The sequence below is a fragment of the Dreissena polymorpha genome, chromosome 1 (genome assembly GCF_020536995.1).
Source record: "Dreissena polymorpha isolate Duluth1 chromosome 1, UMN_Dpol_1.0, whole genome shotgun sequence".
NCBI classification, from domain to species: Eukaryota; Metazoa; Mollusca; class Bivalvia; order Myida; family Dreissenidae; genus Dreissena; species Dreissena polymorpha.
Genome location: NC_068355.1, coordinates 17,483,575 through 17,508,544, shown reverse-complemented (window position 1 = coordinate 17,508,544; position 24,970 = coordinate 17,483,575). Strand labels below are relative to the sequence as shown.

General features: G+C 36.4%; 1 protein-coding gene across 8 annotated transcripts in view; it reads left to right on the top strand.

Annotated features, from left to right (window-relative positions):
* The window catches only part of LOC127872910 (TNF receptor-associated factor 6-like), a 79,204-nt gene that overhangs the window by 40,822 nt on the left and 13,412 nt on the right, over window positions 1–24,970 (top strand). For all 8 annotated transcript variants that reach the window (XM_052416465.1, XM_052416445.1, XM_052416466.1 and 5 more), the window contains exons 2-5: window positions 5,392–5,521; window positions 10,782–10,950; window positions 11,786–11,960; window positions 17,947–18,105. In XM_052416465.1, coding sequence (XP_052272425.1) covers window positions 5,428–5,521; window positions 10,782–10,950; window positions 11,786–11,960; window positions 17,947–18,105 — 597 coding nt within the window. In that variant the 5' untranslated portion in view covers window positions 5,392–5,427. The remainder of the gene's footprint in view (window positions 1–5,391; window positions 5,522–10,781; window positions 10,951–11,785; window positions 11,961–17,946; window positions 18,106–24,970) is intronic.

The following is a 24,970-nucleotide window of genomic DNA, read 5'->3' as shown; positions in this document are numbered from 1 at the left end:
TGATTAAACTGGCTAATACAAATGTAGCTATACAGTATTGAGTTTTTGACAATCTGTGAGGAAAAAATACTTTTGAGTATTTGGCGTTAAGATAGTCCAAGAAATGACTACCCAATACTACTGCAAGGAGAAGACATGTAGGTATCTTAAATTATTTTTATTGTGTGTGTATTGTGCTAGCCATTTTGTTGTTATCTAGTATTTACACAGTATTTGATCATAACGAGATAATGAGTTTGCGCTGAACACATGGGCAATAAAACCACAGATCTTTCAGAAAACAAGATAATTGACAGGTCTTTGATTTAACACCACGATGAACAAACAGTGTCAGAATGAATGCAATCAATTGAATAAAACAAGTACTTTAATGAAGAACATTTATTAAATTCATGAACACTTAAAATGGGAAGTATATATTACTGCTTAATCTGACAATGTCATCTTGTGTTGACAATATCATTACGTTGCCAAATGTTCAAACGAGTGAATGTTTGAAAATTAATGCTGTGTTGCAAAGCACTATTAGAAATAGATTCATGTTCAGCATTGTTCTGGAATTCTGCGAGTCAAGTGACTGCCCTCTATGAAGGGTGTATGAAGCAAAATTTATGTAATGGTCCATGGCCCTAAGGCAATAATTGTCTGCAAGGTTTTATAACCTGAATGCAGTCATAACAGGAGCTGTGTTTGTGAAACACAATGACCTCTACTGTACCGCTTTGAAGCCATATATTTGAACTTTGACCTTGAAGGATGACCTTGACCTTTTACCACTAAAAATGTGCAGCTTTATGAGATAAATATGCATGCCAAAAATCAAGTTGCTATCTTCAATATTGCAAAAGTTATGACCAAGGTTAAAGTTTTGGGACAGGCACACACATACAATGACATACAGACACATACAATGACAGACGACACATACAGTGACAGACAGACAGGCCAAAAACAATATACCCCTGATCATTTGATCCGGGGGCATAAAAATGCATGATTAAAGTGACAACAGATAGGCGAAACAGAAAAGAATTTTTTTTAAATAGCACTGTTTCAACTTTGAAAATGTAGAGTACAGGGTAATAAATAATGGACCAGTATGTCCAAAACTTTAGCGTTACGAAAAAATAATTACTTTGGCCAACAAAGGGGGTGTCTGAAAATTAGAGTGTCATAAAACGTAATAAGGGTTGATGTTGAGCTAGTTACAATGTATGTGTAGCTCAATAGTAATTAGGGTTGATGTTGAGCTAGTTACAATGTATGGGTAGCTCAATAGTAATTAGGGTTGATGTTGAGCTAGTTACAATGTATGAGTAGCTCAATAGTAATTAGGGTTGATGTTGAGCTAGTTACAAAGTATGAGTAGCTCAATAGTAATTAGGGTTGATGTTGAGCTAGTTACAATGTATGTGTAGCTCAATAGTAATTAGGGTTGATGTTGAGCTAGTTACAAAGTATGAGTAGCTCAATAGTAATTAGGGTTGATGTTGAGCTAGTTACAATGTATGAGTAGCTCAATAGTAATTAGGGTTGATGTTGAGCTAGTTACAATGAATGGGTACCTCAATAGTAATTAGGGTTGATGTTGAGCTTGTTACAATGTATGTGTAGCTCAATAGTAATTAGGGTTGATGTTGAGCTAGTTACAATGTATGTGTAGCTCAATAGTAATTGGGGTTGCTGTTGAGCTAGTTACAATGTATGAGTAGCTCTATAGTAATTAGGGTTGATGTTGAGCTAGTTACTATGTATGTGTACCTCAATAGTAATTAGGGTTGATGTTGAGCTAGTTACAATGTATGGGTAGCTCAATAGTAATTAGGGTTGATGTTGAGCTAGATACAATGTATGGGAAGCTCAATAGTAATAAGGGTTGATGTTGAGCTAGTTACAATGTATGAGTAGCTCAATAGTAATTAGGGTTGATGTTAAGCTAGTTACAATGAATGTGTAGCTCAATAGTAATTAGGGTTGATGTTGAGCTAGTTACAATGTATGGGTAGCTCAATAGTAATTAGGGTTGATGTTGCGCTAGTTACAATGTATGTGTACCTCAATAGTAATTAGGGTTGATGTTGAGCTAGTTACAATGTATGTGTAGCTCAATAGTAATTAGGGTTGATGTTGAGCTAGTTACAATGGATGTGTACCTCAATAGAAATTAGGGTTGATGTTGAGCTAGTTACAATGTATGGGTAGCTCAATAGTAATTAGGGTTGATGTTGAGCTAGTTACTATGTATGTATAGCTCAATAGTAATTAGGGTTGATGTTGAGCTAGTTACAATGTATGTGTACCTCAATAGTAATAAGGGTTGATGTTGAGCTAGTTACAATGTATGGGTTGCTCAATAGTAATTAGGGTTGATGTTGAGCTAGTTACAATGTATGTGTAGCTCAATAGTAATTAGGGTTGATGTTGAGCTAGTTACAATGTATGGGTAGCTCAATAGTAATTAGGGTTGATGTTGAGCTAGTTACAATGTATGTGTACCTCAATAGTAATTAGGGTTGATGTTGAGCTAGTTACAATGTATGTGTAGCTCAATAGTAATTGGGGTTGCTGTTGAGCTAGTTACAATGTATGAGTAGCTCAATAGTAATTAGGGTTGATGTTGAGCTAGTTACAATGTATGAGTAGCTCAATAGTAATTAGGGTTTATGTTGAGCTAGTTACAATGTATGTGTAGATCAATAGTAATTAGGGTTGATGTTGAGCTAGTTACAATGTATGGGTAGCTCAATAGTAATTAGGGTTGATGTTGAGCTAGTTACTATGTATGGGTAGCTCAATAGTAATTAGGGTTGATGTTGAGCTAGTTACAATGTATGTGTACCTCAATAGTAATTAGGGTTGATGTTGAGCTAGTTACAATGTATGGGTAGCTCAATAGTAATTAGGGTTGATGTTGAGCTAGTTACAATGTATGGGTAGCTCAATAGTAATAAGGGTTGATGTTGAGCTAGTTACAATGTATGGGTAGCTCAATAGTAATTAGGGTTGATGTTGAGCTAGTTACAATGTATGTGTACCTCAATAGTAATTAGGGTTGATGTTGAGCTAGTTACAATGTATGGGTAGCTCAATAGTAATTAGGGTTGATGTTGAGCTAGTTACAATGTATGGGTAGCTCAATAGTAATTAGGGTTGATGTTGAGCTAGTTACAATGTATGTGTACCTCAATAGTAATTAGGGTTGATGTTGAACTAGTTACAATGTATGTGTAGCTCAATAGTAATTAGGGTTGATGTTGAGCTAGTTACAATGTATGTGTACCTCAATAGTAATTAGGGTTGATGTTGAACTAGTTACAATGTATGAGTAGCTCAATAGTAATTAGGGTTGATGTTGAGCTAGTTACAATGAATGGGTACCTCAATAGAAAGTTGAGGACTTAAAAAAAGTTACTAGCAGTAAGTACCAGTTACCAGTTCACAGAGGCATGGTGTACAGTTTTGACATTTATGCAAACATGTGTGAAATTATTTCATAGATTTTACATTATTTCTTGGGTTTCATTTAATGCAATATCAATGTCCATTAATTTTATTGAGTTTTTATATACTTGTTTAGCTAAAATTGCTATGACAATAGAAAGTGTCATTTTCTTAACCCTTCACCACTTAGATAAGAATTTTGATGTATGTTAAGTCCCTTAGTAAAAAGTTACATTTAATTCGAGACCTTTTTTACTAGATTCAAGTTTTAAAGGCTTCATTTCCAACCCTTTGATACTGATGAACAGCAAACAGCATTAAACCTGAACAGACTGAGAGTTACTCGTAGGCTGTTATGGTTTTATGCTGTTTGTGCATAGCTATTTCACTTTGATTCTGAGTAGGAAAGGGTTAAACATAACAAGCCATTTGTAGACAATTATTACTAACATCTTATTATTTAGCCACGCTCTGAGAAAATGGGGCTTAATGCATGTGTGTAAGATTGTGTATCAGAATGCAATATGGTAGTAGGATCACGAAATATGCAGGGTGCTGTATAAAACTGGCAGGGTGCTGTATAAAACTGGCAGGATGCTGTATAAAAATGGTAGAGTGAAATAGTGGCCCATAATTATTTGACCTTGGCTCGGTGAAAAGGGGGTTTAATGCATGTGCGTAAAGTGTCATCCCAGATTAGCCTAAACTGGATTTTTGCTAAGAAGAGACTTTCTTTAAACAAAAATATCATAAAAAGAGGAAAGTGTTGTCCCTGATTAGCATATGCAGACTGCACAGGCTAATCTGGAACGACACTTTACACATATTGCATTCAACCCCTTTTTCACAGAGCACCGACCATTTAATAAAATATTGTGAATTTTTTAGTCTGCCATGCATAAAAAAGACATTGAGTTTTTTGCAAAAACATATTAAAATTGACAGAATACTTATTATGTCTTTTAAGTTATTAAACAATTTGATTTGTAATCTTCTACTAATTGTCACAACACTTACAAAGAAGCCCCAGAGTTTCAGTTGCATGGATTCCACGTATATCTGTAAAAATGGCAGTTTTTAAGTCAGAGCACTAAGTTGATATATGAAAGGGACTTGATTAAATTACATTTTTTCAATTTTATTTCACAGATTAAAAAAAACCTGCAAAAAACACTGTTAATCTGGGAGTTTATACCATTTATTATGTAGACTCAACTGAAAATGCAGCTTTGTTTAACAATAGTCATAGTTAATTTGGAATGATTCTGTTGCTTCTGTTAAATTTTCTAACAACACATGGATCACTTGTAAGAAATATAAAATGGATGCTTAACTATAACAATCAAGATGGCTAAGTTGTTATGGTGAATGCCTTTTAATCCAAAGAACACTGGTTCTTTGCCTGTGAGGAAAAAGCAAAATTATTCTTTTTTTTCTATCTTGAATTGTATTTTTTTTATAAAACTACATAAAAGCTCTACAGTTTCACAGAAAAAATATATAAATATTAGGCCTTTATGGACACTAAAAAATACACCAATACGTGAACAAATTTCATTAAAATATCAACAGCATAAGCTATAAGCCTTTAAACAAATAAAACTGTATCTTAAATCAATATTTAGGCAACACAATACCAATTCTTTCCATCTCTCTTGTAATTTCTTAACCCTAGTGTCTAGAAAAAAGGCCTTGGCATGATGCGGCGTCTCATCAGGGTCTGCACTGTTTGCTTAAAGGAATTTCTGCAAGAAATATTGTAAATATAGAAATGAATTTACTAGACATCCCTTATTTTGGAAATAAATTGATCCAATTTAGAAGGATGGGAGATTCCACTAGGCATAAATGGGTTAATATGGTATGAGATTGCTGTCTGCCTGTCAGACAATTTAATATGAAGGTAATATGGTGGCTATACAGCACTAATTCTGTTCATTTCCTCTTCAGTTCCTAACATGGTATGCGGTGGCTGCCTGACAGACAATGGCATATAATGGGTCTGGACTGCCTCGGACCCCACCTGTCACTGGCCAGTACAGCAGCAGTGGCAGCTCGGACAACTCCACATTCATTCCTGGTATGGCTCTCGGGGCAAACAAAGTATTTGTTATCACTAACATCTACTTCTCTCCCCGCATGGCCCTTGCTACACTTTGGGGGATTGGGGCCGGGGCCCTTAAAGGGGGGGGGGGAATTTCGCGTCTTTTTGGGCAAAAAAAGGAATTTTAGAAGATCTTTTCACCAAACATTCAGCACTTAAAATTGCTATATTTTAATGTAATCTACATAAATATTCATTTAATCAAAGGTTAATAGCACAATACCAGCTGGCAACTAAGGTATAAAAGTAAAAAAGACAACAATTTTTAAAAAAATTATTTTTGAGGGGGAATTTTTAGCTGAAATAGGGAAAAAAAAGTATATTATTTTAAGGGGGGAATGGGGCCGAATTTCTGCCCCAAAAAGGGCCAAATGAGGGCCCTTCCCCGAAAATACGGTTGGGTTGGAAGGTTGGCTAAACCTGTAAAAAAAACTTCCCACTTAAATAATCAAAGTACTGGCAGTACTGGTGTGACGATGCTTTTGAAGAGGATGGATATAAAACATCAATTTAAGTTTATCTATATCACCACAATTGTGTATGTTGATACGAACATTTGGGTACGATATAAAAATTTGGGTACGAAAAAAAGTTTAGGGGTACGGGGAAGTAGTACCCGTGGGTAACTTGACCCATTGAGCGAAACTGGGAGGCGGGTCACATTCTTGTTCATTAAGTATGGCAATACATTCATGATGATTCTCGAAAGTAGGTATGAGCACATAGCCGGACCATGTGAGCTCAATTGTATGAGCACTTGACTATCCGAGCTCGCCCACGAACATATGGATAAGTTAACTAATAGCGAAATGACCTTATACATGTATATGCTGAAATCTAAAAATCGAACGAAATATCAAACATGGTATATACACTTAGGTGGTTGTGTAATTTCTGTTAGAATATCATATTCAATATGTAAATTTTAAATGATTGTGCCCGCACTTGAGTTTGTTGCCTTGTTTGAGTCTATACGTGCCTAGGCTGCACCCAGTGTAGGGCTGCAACAATATACCGGTATATCGGTATATATCGCAATACGCAATCCGCATTATTGTATTGCGATATGATTTTCATCATACCGGTACGAAAATTTTACAAAAATTCACTCACATTTCGTCTAGAAAAGCCATTCGAAATAATGATAAAAAGGTAAACAAAACAAAGCAGTGTAAATTATTTTTTACGTAAAAATAGCATTCTAAAAAGTGTATTATACGGAGAAGCATTGTTACATCCATGGGAGCATTCATTCGATGCTTTTGAACAGATTATCGTTGAATTAATTGCGCACAGCTGTAAATGTTTCGTTCGATTCTGATTTGAGCATTATTTGTAATCCGAATTTCGGAAACACGCTTCCAAATTTGAATGCTAACGCGACAATAAAAAATTATAGCGTCAAATAAAAAGTGCTTTATCCTTTGTCTCAATAAAAAGCGCGCGAAAATTATACAGACATGTAGAACGTCGCATGGAAAGTATGGGTATATTTTGTGTTGTATAAAAACGGGAACATCACGTCAGCTGAATTACGCATGTTCAGTGGGAAAAACGCCCCGGTTGGACGTTATTTCATCACATCTTTAAATAGTAACAATTTCAAAAATGTATTTGATACTTAAGAAAATTTGCGAATGTTTGTGTTTCTTATTATTCTTGAGCACATTTATAGTAAATATTTACCAGAATTTGATTTAAATTGGAATTTATGGGATTATCGGGTAATTGGCAAGTTATAATTTTGGTACAAGTTAGCAATATATTGCGATATATTGCAATACGGGTTTTTGAACTGACAAAATATTGCAATACGGTTTTTGGCGTATTGTTGCAGCACTAACCCAGTGTGTGTATTTGTGTTTTTCCAAGGTAATTAGTTACCTCCGCGCTGAGGCTGCATAATGTTGGGACCCGGAGTGTGTCCAGCACTCCTACCTAATAAGATTAGATTGACGACAGTTGGGACAATTTTGAATGATAGCTGCAATTTCCAGCTATTTGTTTTGTACTGAAATACTTTTTAATTTTTTATATGGTCAAATGCTGGGGGGGGGGGGGGAGGGGGGGGGATGAGATTTTCCGGAAAAAAACAACTGTCAGGAATGGTGACCACAAAACATACAAAATATAACATTGCGCCGGGAGCGGGAATCGAACCGGTGTCGTAAAGGTGAAAAAGCGAACGTTCTTACCACTGCGCTAGCGGGACGGACTATTACGCAAAGAAATGTTGTTTTATCTATATATATCATAGCAGTACAGCGGTTACAATTTGCAGGTTCGAAATTGTTCGCATTTTTTAGTTTTGTGATCACGTAAAAAGTTAATTTTACATGTTTTTAATCGCAATTTATTTACTAAATGAGAACAAATATCAAACAAAATAGAGAAAATATATAGTTGTTTCATTGGTCCATAAAAATAAAATGGATGTTAAATTACTAATTTGAAATTAACGTTCTGATACACTTATTGAATCTGTTTCCCCAGGATATGCTGTTCTATTAATATTTACCTTTATCAACACGAACGACAACTCTGCTAGGAGAATGTTATCAATGAAAATCAACGAGCAATCTCCTACGCAGTGGCGAATGCCAAGGGAAGTAACTGAAAAATCGAGTTATCTCAATCGGACTGGCTCGGTCTTTTACATAGGTCGCAATTGTGAAGATTTTTTTTACTGGTTATCAAACCTTGGACGCTGCTGTTCCAGCATCGTCAAAAATATATAATGGAAGAAATCTTCAACAGTATGGTCATTACTTTTTCAATATTTAACATAGCAACTTGATATTTGGCATGCATGTGCATCTCATGGAGCTGCACATTTTGAGTGGTGAAAGGTGAAGGTCAAGGTCATCCTTCAAGGTAAAATATCAAATTTTCCGTCCGTCCGAAAACTTTAATATTGGCCATAACTTTTTCACTATTGAAGATAGCAACTTGATATTTGGCATGCATGTGTTTCTCCTGGAGCTGAACATTTTGAGTGGTGAAAGGTGAAGGTCAAGGTCATCCTTCAAGGTCAAAGGTCAAATATATGGCTTCAAAGCGGCACAATAGGGGGGCAATGTGTATATGACAAACTCATCTCTTGTTTTTCTTCTTTTTGTCTCCCACCACTATAGTGGGGGACATATTGTTTTTGCCCTGTCTGTTGGTTGGTTGGTTGGTTGGTTGGTTGGTGTGTTTGTTTGCTCAAACTTTAACATTTTGCAATAACGTTTGCAATATTGAAGATAGCAACTTCATATTTGGCATGGATGTGTATCTCATGAAGCTGCACATTTTGAGTGGTGAAAAGTAAAGGTCAAGGTCATCCTTCAAGGTCAAAGGTCAAATATATAGCTTCAAAGCGGCGCAGAAGGGGACATAGTGTTTCTGACAAACACATATCTTCTTTAAATTGTATTCTTGATTTTTTATTGGAGCTTTTTAGATCCAATGTTAACATTAATTTATCAATAAAAGCATTAAATGACAAACTTCAAAACATGCCAAAATCTGTGAAAAGGCATATTAATGCAATCTTTTTACCGCTTTTGTACTTCCTTATACTTGAAAATCCCTACAAATACAGTGGAACCCCTCTAAAGCGGACAACCTCGGGACCGAGAGAAAATTCCGGTTTAGAGAGGATTCCGGTTTGTAGAGGACATTGACTATCTAACTTTCAGAAAGTCAATGACATAGTTTAATGTGGAAGGAAGTTTGGACATTTTTAGTCTTAGTTATTTTAATTACATATTTGAAAATCTAAATGAATATCTTAATGCAACTGCTTCAATTACTCTGCAAATCACCATTTTATATGACACTAAATTAGCAATTGTAATAAACAACACAATATTAAAAAGCATTAACAATTATTAAAATTTAGCACGGCTTCCTACATCAAAAACAAAACACACTAAAGAACTCTTTGTTTGTTATCAGTAATTATAATCAGTATTATCACCTATATTGATCGATATTTACATCACAGGACAAGTACCTTTAAATTGTTTTGCGATTTTTACAGTTTGTAATTTTTTCGACCACCTTCAGTAATTTCACACGTCTTTAATCCGCTATTCACAACTTTTTGACACTAGGTCTAAGGTGCAATAAACCGGCCCTGAGCGGTTTAGAGAGGTACAATTACGTATGGAATGACCCAATATTGATCAAAAGAATGACGGGTATTCGGAATTGAGGGGATTTCGGTCTTATTTTACGCATGGTTTTATAGCGGAAGAAATGCTCCGGACAATTTGTCCGGTTTAGAGAGGATTCCGGTATAGAGAGGATCCGGTTTAGAGGGTTTCCACTGTAATTGATAACAATGCTGCACATTTTGTCAATCAATAATCAGGGTGCTGGATCACATGAGCTTTGTGGGGTTTCCAATTTAACTTTATAAATGAATGTAAACACACCGGAAAGTGGTGCTTTTTTTTCAAATAACTTTTTAAAACAATTTTTCTTAAGAATTTTAGCCAGTGCAGAAAAAAAAGATTTGTATGCTGCTTTTGGCAATGAGTGATACATCAGAATTACTTTATTTAATAAGCCTGTGTTCTTCCTTGTGTACTGCGCGGTTATGCTTCACGCAACATGAAATTTTGTCACCGTTTTCAGACATATTCAAGAATTGTTTCTTATATCTTAAGATAGTGGCACAAATTGCACGAAAAACTGTTTTAAATGCACTTAAGAATTTTGCAAATGTATTTCAATTACTTGAGATGTTTGAAAAAATTAAGTTCTTAAAGGTATGTTTATATTCTGTCCAGACACCGTTGATTCTGTGAACTGATAATGAATATGATAATAATTAATGATTTGTGTTCACTGCTTCTTGCATTGGTCCAGTACCAATAAAGTAATGTTATTTCAGGGCCATTGTAAAAAATAAATTTATTTTGTTTAATAATTACTAAAGCTTGTTTTTGAATTTGTTAATATTGGTATGTTATTATTTTTTTCCTCATCAGTGTTTAACAACCATAGTGTTTTGGACCCGGAAAACAGATTGCAAAAGTTCAAAATTTAAAACATTAACTGATTTACAATAAGCTTATTTGCTGTCCAGGTAGTATTTTCAGATATGGGTATGCATCCAGCATTTGACACCAGCAATAGTTTGGACCTACTCACCTAGAGAGTATTTTTCAATGTTCACGTAAACATATGTACTATATACTTACTGAGTATCAAGTGGTTCTGTTTGCAGTGGTTGTGTTTGCAGATCTGGATGTGCATCCAGCGTTTGACACCAGCAGTGGGTGGGATCTGGAGTTTGTGCCCCAGCAGGATGAGAAGTACAACTGCTCCATCTGTCAGTGTGTGCTGCGGGAGCCCATGCAGACAGAATGCGGGCACAGGTTCTGTAGAGCTTGCATACTAAAGTGGCTCAGGTGAGGTGCTCATATTTTGCCTTGTAATTTTTTACTCGACTGTTTTCGAAGAAAACCCGAGGTATTGTCATAGCCAGCTTGTCATCCGCCGTCCACGTCGTGCTAAAACCTTAACATTTTGTTAAGGTTTTGAACATTGGCTCTAAAATCAAATTGCTTCCACCTACAACTTGAAAACTAAATATGTAGCTGCACCTTGATGAGTTCTACATGTCACACCCATTTTTGGGTCACTATGTCAAAGGTCAACGTCACTGTGACCTCTAAAAAAAATAAAAAAATCTGACAAGCTTTCATTTATTCAAAACTGCACCTGTAGCGGAGCGTAGCACCCGTTATGCAGTGCTCGTTTAATTGTGCTGCGCTTGCATAAAGTGTTGTCCCAGATTAGCCTGAACGGTTTGTGCAAGCCAATCAGGGACAACACTGTTGCAATGTCTTGACAGTACAGTCTTCTATGAGGTTACACTTAATGCACTTGCATTAAGCCCTATTTTACCAGATCAAGGCTCATTTATCCATTTGGTTGTCTACCTGTACATGAATGCCTTCTCTTTAATTTATTTTACAATTACTTTTGGCTTGTTTTACTAGATGAGTATCTTTGTGCGCCCAACCTCCCTAAATTGCCTCCCCTAACTTTGTCCAGTCAATAACAGTAAACTGTTTTTGTTTTTTAGAAAACATGAAACTTCAAAAAAGTATTATGAGGTATTTAGAGTTAAATTTTGGTCATACTTGTTCTACTTATAGGTGAATAATACACCATCAGATGATACATCCCAATTACAGAGTTCTATGGTTGATCATGGCTATGAATGTGTATGTCTTTCAGGGAGTCAGATAGGAGATGTCCAGTGGATAACCAGTATTTAGATGAGAACCAGCTATTTCAAGACAACTTTGCAAAGAGAGAAACCCTTGATCTGAAAGTCCGTTGTCCCAACCCACTGAATAGCGCCGACAAAGAACAGCGCTGTGAACAAATTATCACTCTGAATAAGCTGCAGGTCAGTAGCATGTTTCATTCTTATGTGTTGTTTTTATGCCCCCGGATCGAATGATCGGGGGTATATTATTTTTGGCCTGTCTGTCTTTCTGTCATTCTGTCACTCTGTCATTCTGTCCCAAAACTTTAACCTTGGTTAAAGTTTTGCGATAACTTTTGCAATATTGAAGATAGCAACTTGATATTTGGCATGCATGTGTATCTTATGGAGCTGCACATTTTGAGTGATGAAAGGTCAAGGTCATCCTTCAAGGTCAAAGGTCAAATATATGGCTTCAAAGTGGCGCAATAGGGGGCATTGAGTTTCTGACAAACACATCTCCTGTTTATCAGTGTTTTTAGTTTATTGGCTTTAGCAAATGAGCTATATTACCTCAAATCAGGAAGACGTCTAGCAGTCGGTTTGGTGTTTAGAAATGCCAGATGTTGGCAAAGGAAAGAGAGAAGATATTTAATATAGAATTGTCTAATTCTTACAATTTTTCACTTAGAACCTTTTTTTGAAGATTTTCTTCTGCAAATTCTTTTAAGACCATTTTAGTAAAAAACAACGTTCTGAGACAATAAATCATATTTCTTTTGTAAAACAAGTTAAATAAGTCTATTAAAAACATTAAAGATTTTTAAGCAATCATATTTTATGAGATATGACAAAAATGCCATATCTATTGACAATTTCCTTAAAGAGATTTTGATTAAATTATTGTTGTTTCACTTGTTTCAAATATGCCATCTTGCCAATAAATTCAAATTAATATGCTCCTAACATTTTTTGCAATTTTTTTGCATACTCAGTTATGTTTTTTTTTACAAAGTGAATGATTTTAAACTTTAACGTTTTGCAAAAACAAGCCTGAATACTTATATTATTTCTTGAAAGCAGAAGAATTTCGCACATATATGAGCTGGCACATGCCAAAATGGGTCTTATGCTATCCCCACAGTTTTGGATGGAGCGTCCCTGTCTGCTTATGAGACCACAAATGTGTGCATTACTTTATAGTGGGCAAAATAACTCCTGACCAAACTGTGGGCATGCACAAATGTGTGCATTACTTTATAGTGGGCAAAATAGCTCCTTACCAAACTGTGGGCATGCACAATGTGTGCATTACTTTATAGTGGGCAAAATAGCTCCTGGCCAAACTGTGGGCATGCACAATCTGTGCATTACTTTATCCCTTTGAGTGCGGGAAACGAATTTTGAAGGCCTTTGCAAACAGTTTGGATCCAGATGAGACGCCACAGAACGTGGTGTCTCATCAGGATCCAAACTGTTTGCTATTCTGAAAGTATTCTTTGAAAAAAATCAAAGAAAATTCTAATTTTACAAATTCAGCAGACGACATTTTAGCAGTCGACAAATTTCCCAGCATGCAAAGGGTTATAGTGGGCAAAATAGCTCTTCACCAAACTGTGGGCATTCACAATCTAGTCTTTAGCTAAAATTGTTGCATATGAAGTCAGAAGACATTTTTATGCATAGCTCAATATGTCTTGGTGACTGAATGTTAACCCTTTGCATGCTGGGAAATTTGTTGTCTGCTAAAACATCGTCTGCAGAATTTCTCAAATTAGCATTTTCTTCGATTTTTTTCAAAGAATACTATCATAATAGCAAACAGTTTGGATCCTAATGAGACACCACGTTTTGTGGCGTCTCATCTGGATCCAAACTGTTTGCAAAGGCCGACAAAATTCGGTTCCAGCACTGAAAGAGTTAAGATTTTTCTTTTTTATCATAGCTTTTAATACCTAGAACGATTTCAAGATTTCACCCTATGACAAGATAATGTGTAGAGTACATGAAAGAATAAGTAATTTTCAAAGCAAAACCTTTCCTTTTCATATCTTTTAAATCAGGAAGAAATCAACATCCATTTACCTTGGCAGAAAATGTACACAATGTATACACATGTTATAAATGTACTACGACTTAAATATGAGAAAATCTCTGATTTGTTAGCTTTTTTGTACTATCGACCAATCAAATGAACTTCATATACTACAGTAAATGTTTCTTTTCATGTGATTTTTTTTTTCAATTGTTAGATGTTATTGAGGAAGACTTAGTCAAAAGGCAATTCAGGGCTTTATTTGCTAGTGGATTTTTATTGGTAGGCAGCCTATTTTCTAACCAATCAAATTGTTGTATTTAGTGGTCATTAAGATTACACAATGACAGTTACAATTGACCTTTGATTTGTTTCTGTGCACTGAATATGTTAAGTATAGTTATACTTAAGCATATAATCTGTAAAATGTATAATAGGTTTTGATTTATGAGGAGGATTTATATTGATGTCATTGTGAGTTACAATTGGCTGATGTGTTTTTCAGATCATGTTGTTATTTATGCTGAAAGCCAGTAATGTCCTTTGTATATTTATTACATATGAGCCTTTCTTTGTGACAAAGGGGTTAAATGCATGTGCATAAAGTGTCATCCCAGATTAGCCTGTGCAGTCTGCATGAATGTGCATAAAGTGTCATCCCAGATTGGCCTGTGTAGTCTGCATGCGTATGTGTAAAGTGTCATCCCAGATTAGCCTGTGCAGTGCAGACTGCCCTTTTTCACAGAGCATGGCACATATTTAAAGCCCTTTTACATAAAATTTAACATTTATTTAAACTTTAAACAGGAATCGATATGCACCACTCAGGCTACACAAAGTTCATTCAGGCTGTCCATCTGTCCATTTTTCTGTCCACATGTCTGTTCGTAGAAGCAAACCTGTCCAACTTATTATACCCGAACCTTTCAATGTACAACATTCAAACTTCTATGTATTGTTTCATATGAAATGAAGTTTTTCTTTAATGTGACTTTGTGTTACATGATTATACAACGGGCTTCTTCAGACATTGGCATTTAGACCCATTTTCTCATGATGCAGCAGAATTATAATTTGTAAAATATCCAAGAGATAAAAACTAAGGAAACAAAATGCTGTTATAAAGAAGCTGGATTGAAAGCAAGACCAGTTTGTTGGTCTGATAATGTAGTAAATGCATCATGTTAGGGGTCAAATGCCGACCAGTAACCCTTAGCATGCTGGGAAATGTGTCGTCTGTTAAAATGTCGTCTGCTGAATTTCTAAAATTAGCATTTTCTTCGATTTTTTGTCAAAAAATACTATCAGAATAGCAAACAGTTTGGATCCAGATGAGACGCCACGTTCTGTGGCGACTCATATGGATCCAAACTGTTTGCAAAGCCCTTCAAAATTCGGTTCCCGCACTGAAAGAGTTAACCCATTTATGCCTAGTGGACTCTCCCATTCTTCTAAATTGGATAAATTTATTTCCAAAATTAGGGATGTCTAGTATATTTATTTCTATATTTAGAATATTTCTTACAGAAATTCCTTTAAGCAAACAGCCCAGACCCTGATGTGACGCCGCATCATGCGGCGTCTCATCTCAGTCTACACTGTTTGCAAAGGCCTTTTTTCTAGACGCTAGGCATAAATGGGTTATGGCTTCATATCAAAGGTTATTATTTTGTTATGAAGCTCATTAAAATACTGACAAAATGTTTGGAGTTTCGAAACATGTTCAACTTTACTATTAAGGGCAGCAGTGGGGAACCGAAAAATGGACCATGGGCAACCCTCTGCTTATTCACTCTTGAAGTTTTTTTTCATTAATGCAAACTTCAATCTTCTTATTTTTATTAAGGATATCTGTATATTGATTTTAAATACTTTTATTTTAAAGGTGGTAAAATGAATCTGCCTGTTTAAAACTAAAAAAGCCGTGCTCTGTGAACAGGGGGTTTAATGCAATTGCGTACAGTATCGTCCATTATTAGCCTGTGCAATCCATACAGGCTAATCAGGGACGACACTTTCTACCTAAACTAAATCTTTGCTTAGAACGAAAAATATCATTAAAGCGGAAAGTTTTCCCCTCATAAGCCTGTCTAGACTGCACAGGCTTATCCGGGATGACACTTTAGCCATATGCATTAAACCCCCTTTTCACAGAGCTTAGCTCATGTCCATTAACCATATTGAGTTAACAGTATAACATACATGAACATTCTGTCGTTTTGATAATGAAAAAAATCATTAAGAAGAATGCGTGTGTAACTTTAAATCTCCTGGCAAGCTTACTTTGTACAGATTGTATGAGGAAGTAAACAATCAATGTCGTTTATAGTGAAATGTTATCTGAAATCTTCTGGGTTAAATGTTACCTGATAATGTGTTTTATTCATAAAAGGAAGCACAGAGATTTTGGTTAGGTAGAACAAGGAAGTGTTGGCATTATTGTTAAACATGAAACCCTGTCATGATTAGCACTGCACCCATATGACCTTTTGTTTAAACTTAATTGTTAAAACAAGCGATTGTTAGCGATTGTTAGCGCTTGAACTGGTCATAGACAATTGAATAGTTTCAGTGTAAGAGTAGTTTATATAAGAGTCTCAAGTGAGGGATGAAATTTTGAAGATTGTTCTTAAAACTATTGTGGTTAACCTAGATACGTTAAGTAGATAAATTTTCAACAGTTTTACATACATGTTAAGTGTAGCCTGTAATTTGCTTTAATAATTGTAGAGTACTATTGTTCATTTTTAGTATTTTTTAAGTTGATAATTAACAATTGGTGTTCTTGTCACTGGTGATGACTTTCATTAAAATTCAACTGCACAAATACTGGGAAAAAATAATTTTCCTATTATATCCCATTGTCACCTGTGAAAACCGCAGTGGAATTAAGTATGGAAGTCACAATGATAATTCATTATTGCATGTCATTTACACTGCCTTGTCTCCATTGGTTAAGTTGCCTGTTAAACTACAGACAGAATAAAGTCTTTTGAACAATTTTGAATAACAATTGTTTTGAGAGATGTGTTCGCATATCACAAAAACATTTGGTTGAGGGACTTGTTCACAGATTGGTGTATTTAAAAAAAATGTCATGAAATTTATTTACAAACCAATTAATTCTATTCATTAAGGTCTCACAAGATGATAGTGGTAATACAAAACAATCTTATATTGTTTATTTTTTTTTTAAATACTGCCTTCCCTGGGATTTAAACATTTGACCTCTGGTAGCAAAATTCTAACAAACTACTACAGGACCATTCAGGCGTCAGAAAAAGGAATTGAAACTGTATTTTATTAACAACATTTTATCAAAATGTAGATGAACAGTGTTTCAACTGCTTTATTATTTCACTGATCTCATTCATCATTATCCATGAATGCGTCAATATTTTTTATATTCTCTAAGTCATGAGTGTTATTTCATGTGTAAAAATATTAAGTAAACCTTTATTTTTATGCCCCAGAAGGAGGGCATATAGTGATCGCACTGTACACCTGTCTGTCCGTCTGTCTGACCATCACACTTTGCGTTTAGGTATCAAATAATGCTCATAACTTCTATGTCGCTTCAGATGTAACCTTCATATTTGGTATGCATGTGTATATGGATAAGGCACATCATACGCACACAAGTTTTGACCCCTTTGACCTTGACCTTGAACTTAGGCTCCGCGTTTAGGTTTCGAAATCTACGTTAAGTTTTCCAAAACTTCTCATAACTTCTATCAAAGCGTTTTTCAGAGGCATATGTAATCCTATGGAGACAGCTCATGTTTAAATCTATAAAAAAATTGTCATTTTGCCAACTGTGAGTCTGTGAACAAATCCCTGTAACATTTGGTGTAGTTATTGCTACCATGCAAAATTATAGCAATTAAATGCATAGTAGACAAATATTCTCATTACAATGGTATGTTAATGAGCATCTAATTCTTTTAAGTAGATGTTTTATTACATTTGCATATGTGTTCACTATATAAGTTAATAATTGCAACTTTCCTATATTCTTGAGTTATTTTTTCTGATCCTGAATGTGAAAAAGTAACATTAAAAAATTAACTGTGAACGGAAAGCAAAAAGCTTGAGCAGCATTCCAGGATATGGAATTGTAAAGAAATTTGGTCTTGTCTTTTCTGTTTCCAGAAGCATTTTCAGGATTGTCCTTACACAACAGTTTTGTGTCCAAACTGTTCTAAGGGTATCTACCAGTGCCATCTTTCTGAACATCTGCAGAACGACTGTGAACAGCGGAAGATCCAGTGCAGTTTGTGTCACCAGGAAGTGGTTGCCAATAAACAGAAGGTAAAGACCTAACCGCATTTTAGTCAGACAACAGTGCACATTAATTATTTACAAACATGGCCTGCAATATCAATAAGCTATGCCTAAAATTAGCATATTATACATAGGCAGCTGGAACAATCCATTTGCTATGCCCCAATTGAGTAGGTATAGTCAGCTGGAATAATCCATTTGCTGTGCCCCTATTGAGTAGGTATACTCAGCTGGAATAATCCATTTGCTGTGCCCCTATTGAGTAGGTATACTCAGCTGGAATAATCCATTTGCTAGGCCCCAATTTAGTATGAATACTCAGCTGGAATAATCCATTTGCTAGGCCCCAATTTAGTATGAATACTCAGCTGGAATAATCCATGTGCTAGGCCCCAATTTAGCATGTATACTCATTTGGAACTATCCATGTGCTATGCCCCAATTGAGCATGTGTACACAGTTGTCACAATCCATTTGCTGTGCCCCAATTGAGCATGTGTACACAGCTGGCACAATCCATTTGCTGTGCCCCTATTGAGCATGTATACACAGCTGAAACAATCCATTTGCTGTGCCCTCAATTGAGCATGTATACACAGGTGGCACAATTCATTTGCTGTGCCCTCAATTGAGCATGTATACACAGCTGAAACAATCCATTTGCTCTGCCCCAATCGAGCATGTATACACATTTGGAACAATCAATTTGCTGTGCCCCAATTTAGCATGTATACACAGTTGGCACAATCCATTTTCTGTGCCCCAATTGAGCATGTATACACAGATGGAACAATCCATTTGCTGTGCCTCAATTGAGCATGTAAACACAACTGGCACAATCCATTTGCTGTGCCCTCAATTGAGCATGTATACACAGCTGGCACAATCCATTTGCTGTGCCCTAAATTGAGCATGTATACACAGGTGGCACAATTCATTTGCTGTGCCCCTATTGAGCATGTATACACAGCTGGCACAATTCATTTGCTGTGCCCTCAATTGAGCATGTATACACAGGTGGCACAATCCATTTGCTGTGCCCCTATTGAGCATGTATACACAGCTGAAACAATCCATTTGCTCTGCCCCAATCGAGCATGTATACACAGTTGGAACAATCAATTTGCTGTGCCTCAATTGAGCATGTATACACAGTTGGCACAATCCATTTGCTATGCCCTAATTTAGCATGTATACACAGTTGGCACAATTCATTTGCTGTGCCTCAATTGAGCATGTATGCATAGCTGGCACAATCCATTTGCTGTGCCCCTATTGAGCATGTATACACAGCTGAAACAATCCATTTTCTGTGCCCCAATTGAGCATGTATACACAGATGGAACAATCCATTTGCTGTGCCTCAATTGAGCATGTATACACAGTTGGCACAATCCATTTGCTATGCCCTAATTTAGCATGTATACACAGTTGGCACAATTCATTTGCTGTGCCTCAATTGAGCATGTATGCATAGCTGGCACAAACCATTTGCTGTGCCTGAATTGAGCCTGTATACACAGCTGGCACAACTCGTTTGCTATGCCCAGATAGAGCATGTATGCATAGCTGGCACATTTCATTTGCTATACCGCAATTGAGCATGTATACACAGCTGGCACATTCCATTTGCTATGCCCCAATTGAGATAGTTTACACAGGTGGCACAATCCATTTGCTGTGACCCAATTGAGCAAGTATACACAGGTGGCACAATCCATTTGCTGTGGCCCAATTGAGCAAGTATACACAGGTGGCACAATTCATTTGCTGTGTCCCAATTGAGATAGTATACACAGGTGGCACAATTCTTTTGCTGTGGCCCAATTGAGCAAGTATACACAGATGGCACAATCCATTTGCTGTGTCCCAATTGAGCAAATTTACACAGGTGGCACAATTCATTTGCTATGTCCCAATTGAGATAGTATACACAGGTGGCACAATCCATTTGCTGTGACCCAATTGAGCAAGTATACACAGGTGGCACAATCCATTTGCTGTGGCCCAATTGAGATACTGTGAAACCATTTATTTTCGACAGCACAAAATTTCGTCATTTTCATAAAAATTACAATTTCGTCAGCACTTAAATTCGCCGATTTCTGATTTTGAATTTTAAAAAAATGCGTCAGTCAATATCCGATATGTGTGTAATACTTATTCGCGATCAATCGCAGTTGCGAAAAATCGTGGTACGAATGCGGGAACACACTTGAGAATCACTGCAGGAGGTGGGGCCTGTTTGTCACATGCCAATTAACTAGTCTTTTGTTATCAAGGGATAGTAATGGACCGTCTTAATGTATGCCATTCACACGTTCATTGTTATGATTAGCGGACAAGTGGGATCGAATAACCGTTAACGAGTGTTTGTAACAACGAAGCCAATTGCCAATAAGTCTTATTCTATTATTAGAATATTATCAGATTGTTAAGTGTTTTTTTTTCAAATAAAATGCTTTTTTATTCTGATATCAACATTAAAATTATAAACTCTATGTGTGTGTTTGTTCTTAAAAAAGTAAACTACCGGTATATAAATCAATAATGTCAATAATTTAAAAATTAATAAATGGATACATATAAAATAGTAATAAGTGTGGTTAAACGCAAACAATCAAACAACAAACAGTAATTAAAATATTCTTTATTAATTTGTGATAAATACGCATGTTGATCACACATCGTCATCTTTTCATTTGGTTTATTGTCTTTCATCGGCATTTGCTGCGTGGTGGCTAATATGCAACAACCCTGAAAAACACAATGTACCTAATGGGTAATAAAGTTATAAACAATTAGCGCTAATTCATTACCATTCTACATAAACAAAGTCAACGCATTCGATACAGCTTTACTGCACATGCGTTTAAATAAGTGTAACGTGTCCGTTAAGTACCTTGTGTAATCTACATCCCTTTGTGTCAACACCGGATTAATCTTGATTACGAAACAGCAGTGAATGTGTGCATGGATTATGTTGGAATTAAATGCCTCATGTCTACGGTTAAGTTTTAAAATATTCAACTTAGTGTTTGTTTTTGTTCAAACATAGAGCATGATTGTTCGTTAGGATCTTAAATTCGCCGATCGGTCGACTTACGAAATTTATGAAAATTAATGCCTGACGATTAATAATGGTTCCAAAGTAGTTTACAAAGGTGGAACAATTCATTTGCTGTGACCCAATTGAGCAAGTTTACACAGGTGGCACAATTCATTTGCTATGTCCCAATTGAGATAGTATACACAGGTGGCACAATCCATTTGCTGTGACCCAATTGAGCAAGTATACACAGGTGGCACAATCCATTTGCTGTGGCCCAATTGAGATAGTTTACACAGGTGGCATAATCCATTTGCTGTGTCCCAATTGAGATAGTATACACAGGTGGAACAATCCATTTGCTGTGGCCCAATTGAGCATGTAAACACAACTGGCACAATCCATTTGCTGTGTCCCAATTGAGATAGTATACACAGGTGGCACAATCCATTTGCTGTGTCCCAATTGAGATAGTATACACAGGTGGCACAATCCATTTGCTATGCCCCAATTGAGATAGTTTACACAGGTGGCACAATCCATTTGCTGTGATCCAATTGAGCAAGTATACACAGGTGGCACAATCCATTTGCTGTGGCCCAATTGAGATAGTTTACACAGGTGGCACAATCCATTTGCTGTGGCCCAATTGAGCAAGTATACACAGGTGGCACAATTCATTTGCTATGTCCCAATTGAGATAGTATACACAGGTGGCACAATCCATTTGCTGTGTCCCAATTGAGATAGTATACACAGGTGGCACAATCCATTTGCTGTGTCCCAATTGAGATAGTATACACAGGTGGCACAATCCATTTGCTGTGGCCCAATTGAGCAAGTATACACAGGTGGCACAATCCATTTGCTATGTCCCAATTGAGATAGTATACACAGGTGGCACAATCCATTTGCTGTGGCCCAATTGAGCAAGTATACACAGGTGGCACAATCCATTTGCTGTGGCCCAATTGAGCAAGTATACACAGGTGGCACAATCCATTTGCTGTGTCCCAATTGAGATAGTATACACAGGTGGCACAATCCATTTGCTGTGTCCCAATTGAGATAGTATACACAGGTGGCACAATCCATTTGCTGTGTCCCAATTGAGCAAGTATACACAGGTTGCACAATCCATTTGCTGTGGCCCAATTGAGCAAGTATACACAGGTGGCACAATCCATTTGCTGTGTCCCAATTGAGCAAGTATACACAGGTGGCACAATCCATTTGCTGTGACCCAATTGAGCAAGTATACACAGCTGGCACAATTCATTTGCTATGCCCCAATTGAGATAGTTTACACAGGTGGCACAATCCATTTGCTGTGACCCAATTGAGCAAGTATACACAGGTGGCACAATCCATTTGCTGTGGCCCAATTGAGATAGTATACACAGGTGGCACAATCCATTTGCTGTGTCCCAATTGAGCAAGTATACACAGCTGGCACAATCCATTTGCTATGGCCCAATTGAGCATGCGGTACACAGCTGGCACAATTCATTTGCTGTGACCCAATTGAGCAAGTATACACAGATGGCACAATTCATTTGCTGCGCCCATATTGAGCATGAAGAAACAGTTGGCACAATCCATTTGCTGTGCCCGAATTGAGCATGTATGAACAACAGGAACAATCCAGTTTATAGCTCGACTATTATATATGAAATATATATAGTGGAGCTATCCTACTCACCCCAGCGTCGGGGTTAGCGTTCCCGTTAGCGTTAGCGTGCAAATGTTAAAGTTTGCGTACTTCCCCAAATATGTCCTTTGACATATTGCTTTTATATTTGGCATACTTCTTTACCAACATGACCCCAATATATAAACAAGAGCAGACAACTGTTTCAAGCATTTTGACATAATTATTGCTCCTTTTATACTTGGAATATGCATATTATTGATAAATCTATGTTAAAATTTGCGTACTACCCCAAATATTTCCTATGTCCTTTGAAATATTTCTTTTATATTTTGCATACTTCTTTACCAACATGACCTCCATCTATAAACAAGAGCAGACATCTGTATCAAGCATTTTGACAGAATTATGGCCCCTTGTCTACTTAGATCATTGATCATGTTGCTTAAATTGCCATAACTTCTTCATTTATGATCACATTTGATTCATACTACGACAAAACAACACTTACCTGACATACCACAATGCACTCCATCCAAACCATCCGCCATGCCCCACCCCAAAATCCCCCCCCCCCCCCCCCCCCCCAAAAAAAAAAGATATAAAATAAAATGTTGTTTCCTTATTTTTCAAAGATCATCTATAAAATGACCACCCACCCACATTATACCCCACCCCTCTCCATGATGGCTTACGTTATACTGTCAAGCACTCGAATAGTCGAGCGCGCTGTCCTCTGACAGCTCTTTTTATTTCGAAACAGAGCATGTTTACACATTTGGCACAATCCATTTGCTATGCCCCAATTGAGCATGCTTACACAGCTGGCACAATCCATTTGCTGTGCCTAATTGAGCATGTAAACACAGGTGGCACAATCCATTTGCTGTGCCCCAATTGAGCATGTATACATAGCTGGCACAATCCATTTGCTGTGCCCCAATCGAGCATGTATACACAGCTGGCACTAACATTTGCTATGCCTCAATCCAGCATGTATACACAGTTGGCACACTCAATTTGCTGTGCCCGAATCAGGCATGTATACACAGCTGGCACAATCCATTTGCTATGCCCCAATCCAGCATGTATACACAGCTGGCACATTCCATTTGCTATGCCCCAATCAAGCATATATCATTTGCTATGCCAGCATTGAGCATTAACATGTTTCTTAACATGCTGCACCATGATGTTTTAGTAAAAGGTAAAAATTAATTTTCTTCCCCCTCCCATAATATGGATACAATTTACTGTTTTATATGATTACTTGTGTATTACTGCATACAGGAGTTATAGTGTTTTTGGGGTCAAAACAGCTTTCTTTGAGAGTCTTGAACAAAAAGAAACCTTTGGTCTAAATATGAGCAATTAAGTTATGAGTTAGAAAAAGCTTTTAATATTTTAACTTAAAAAGAATAGATAAAAAAAATGTTTCTGCTGAACAGTGTAGATCTGTCCCATGTACCCAAGTTCTTTGTTGTTTACATGAAAATGACTGGCCGAAACTGCCCTTAAATAAAATGAAATCAGAACACTGTTAATAAGTAAAAGTTAAGTATATTGTTATTACAACTTTAACACTACTGAATATTTACAAAAGGACAAAAGGGAGTGATTTCTGATCCTTTAGGCTGATTTCAGATGTCCGTGTGCCCTATAGATGGCCTCAAAAACATTGAATCTATTAAATTGAAATGTATGGAGACTTTTTGTTAACCCATAAAGATGGGTAGGGTGTTTTCACGGGATGGGTTGGAATATAAAAGCAGACTGATTAATTTCTCCTTAGTCATGGTTCATTTTTATGTAAATTTTGCAAGACAACTAGATACTAATGCTTAAAAGAGTGGAATTTTCAATGCTTACATACAATGATTTTATTACAATGATCCCTACCAGCCAGTAAGTTCAAATGTCTGATAAATAATCCCCCTGTAATCACCGAACTAAATGTCAAGTAATAGTAATTCTTCTGAAAACAAGCGGCCATTGTATTGGCCATGTTTTTCATTGTGGTGGTTATGCTGAGATTTCTGTATGAATTTGGTTCAAAATAAGATACGTCTATTCAAATAATTTAAGAATTTAACAGCTTTTTTTCTGCATTTCATCTGTGTATGTATGTTTGAGAAAATGCTCCTCACAGTTAATATACCAGTGAAATTTTCCAAATTAATACACTGATGAAA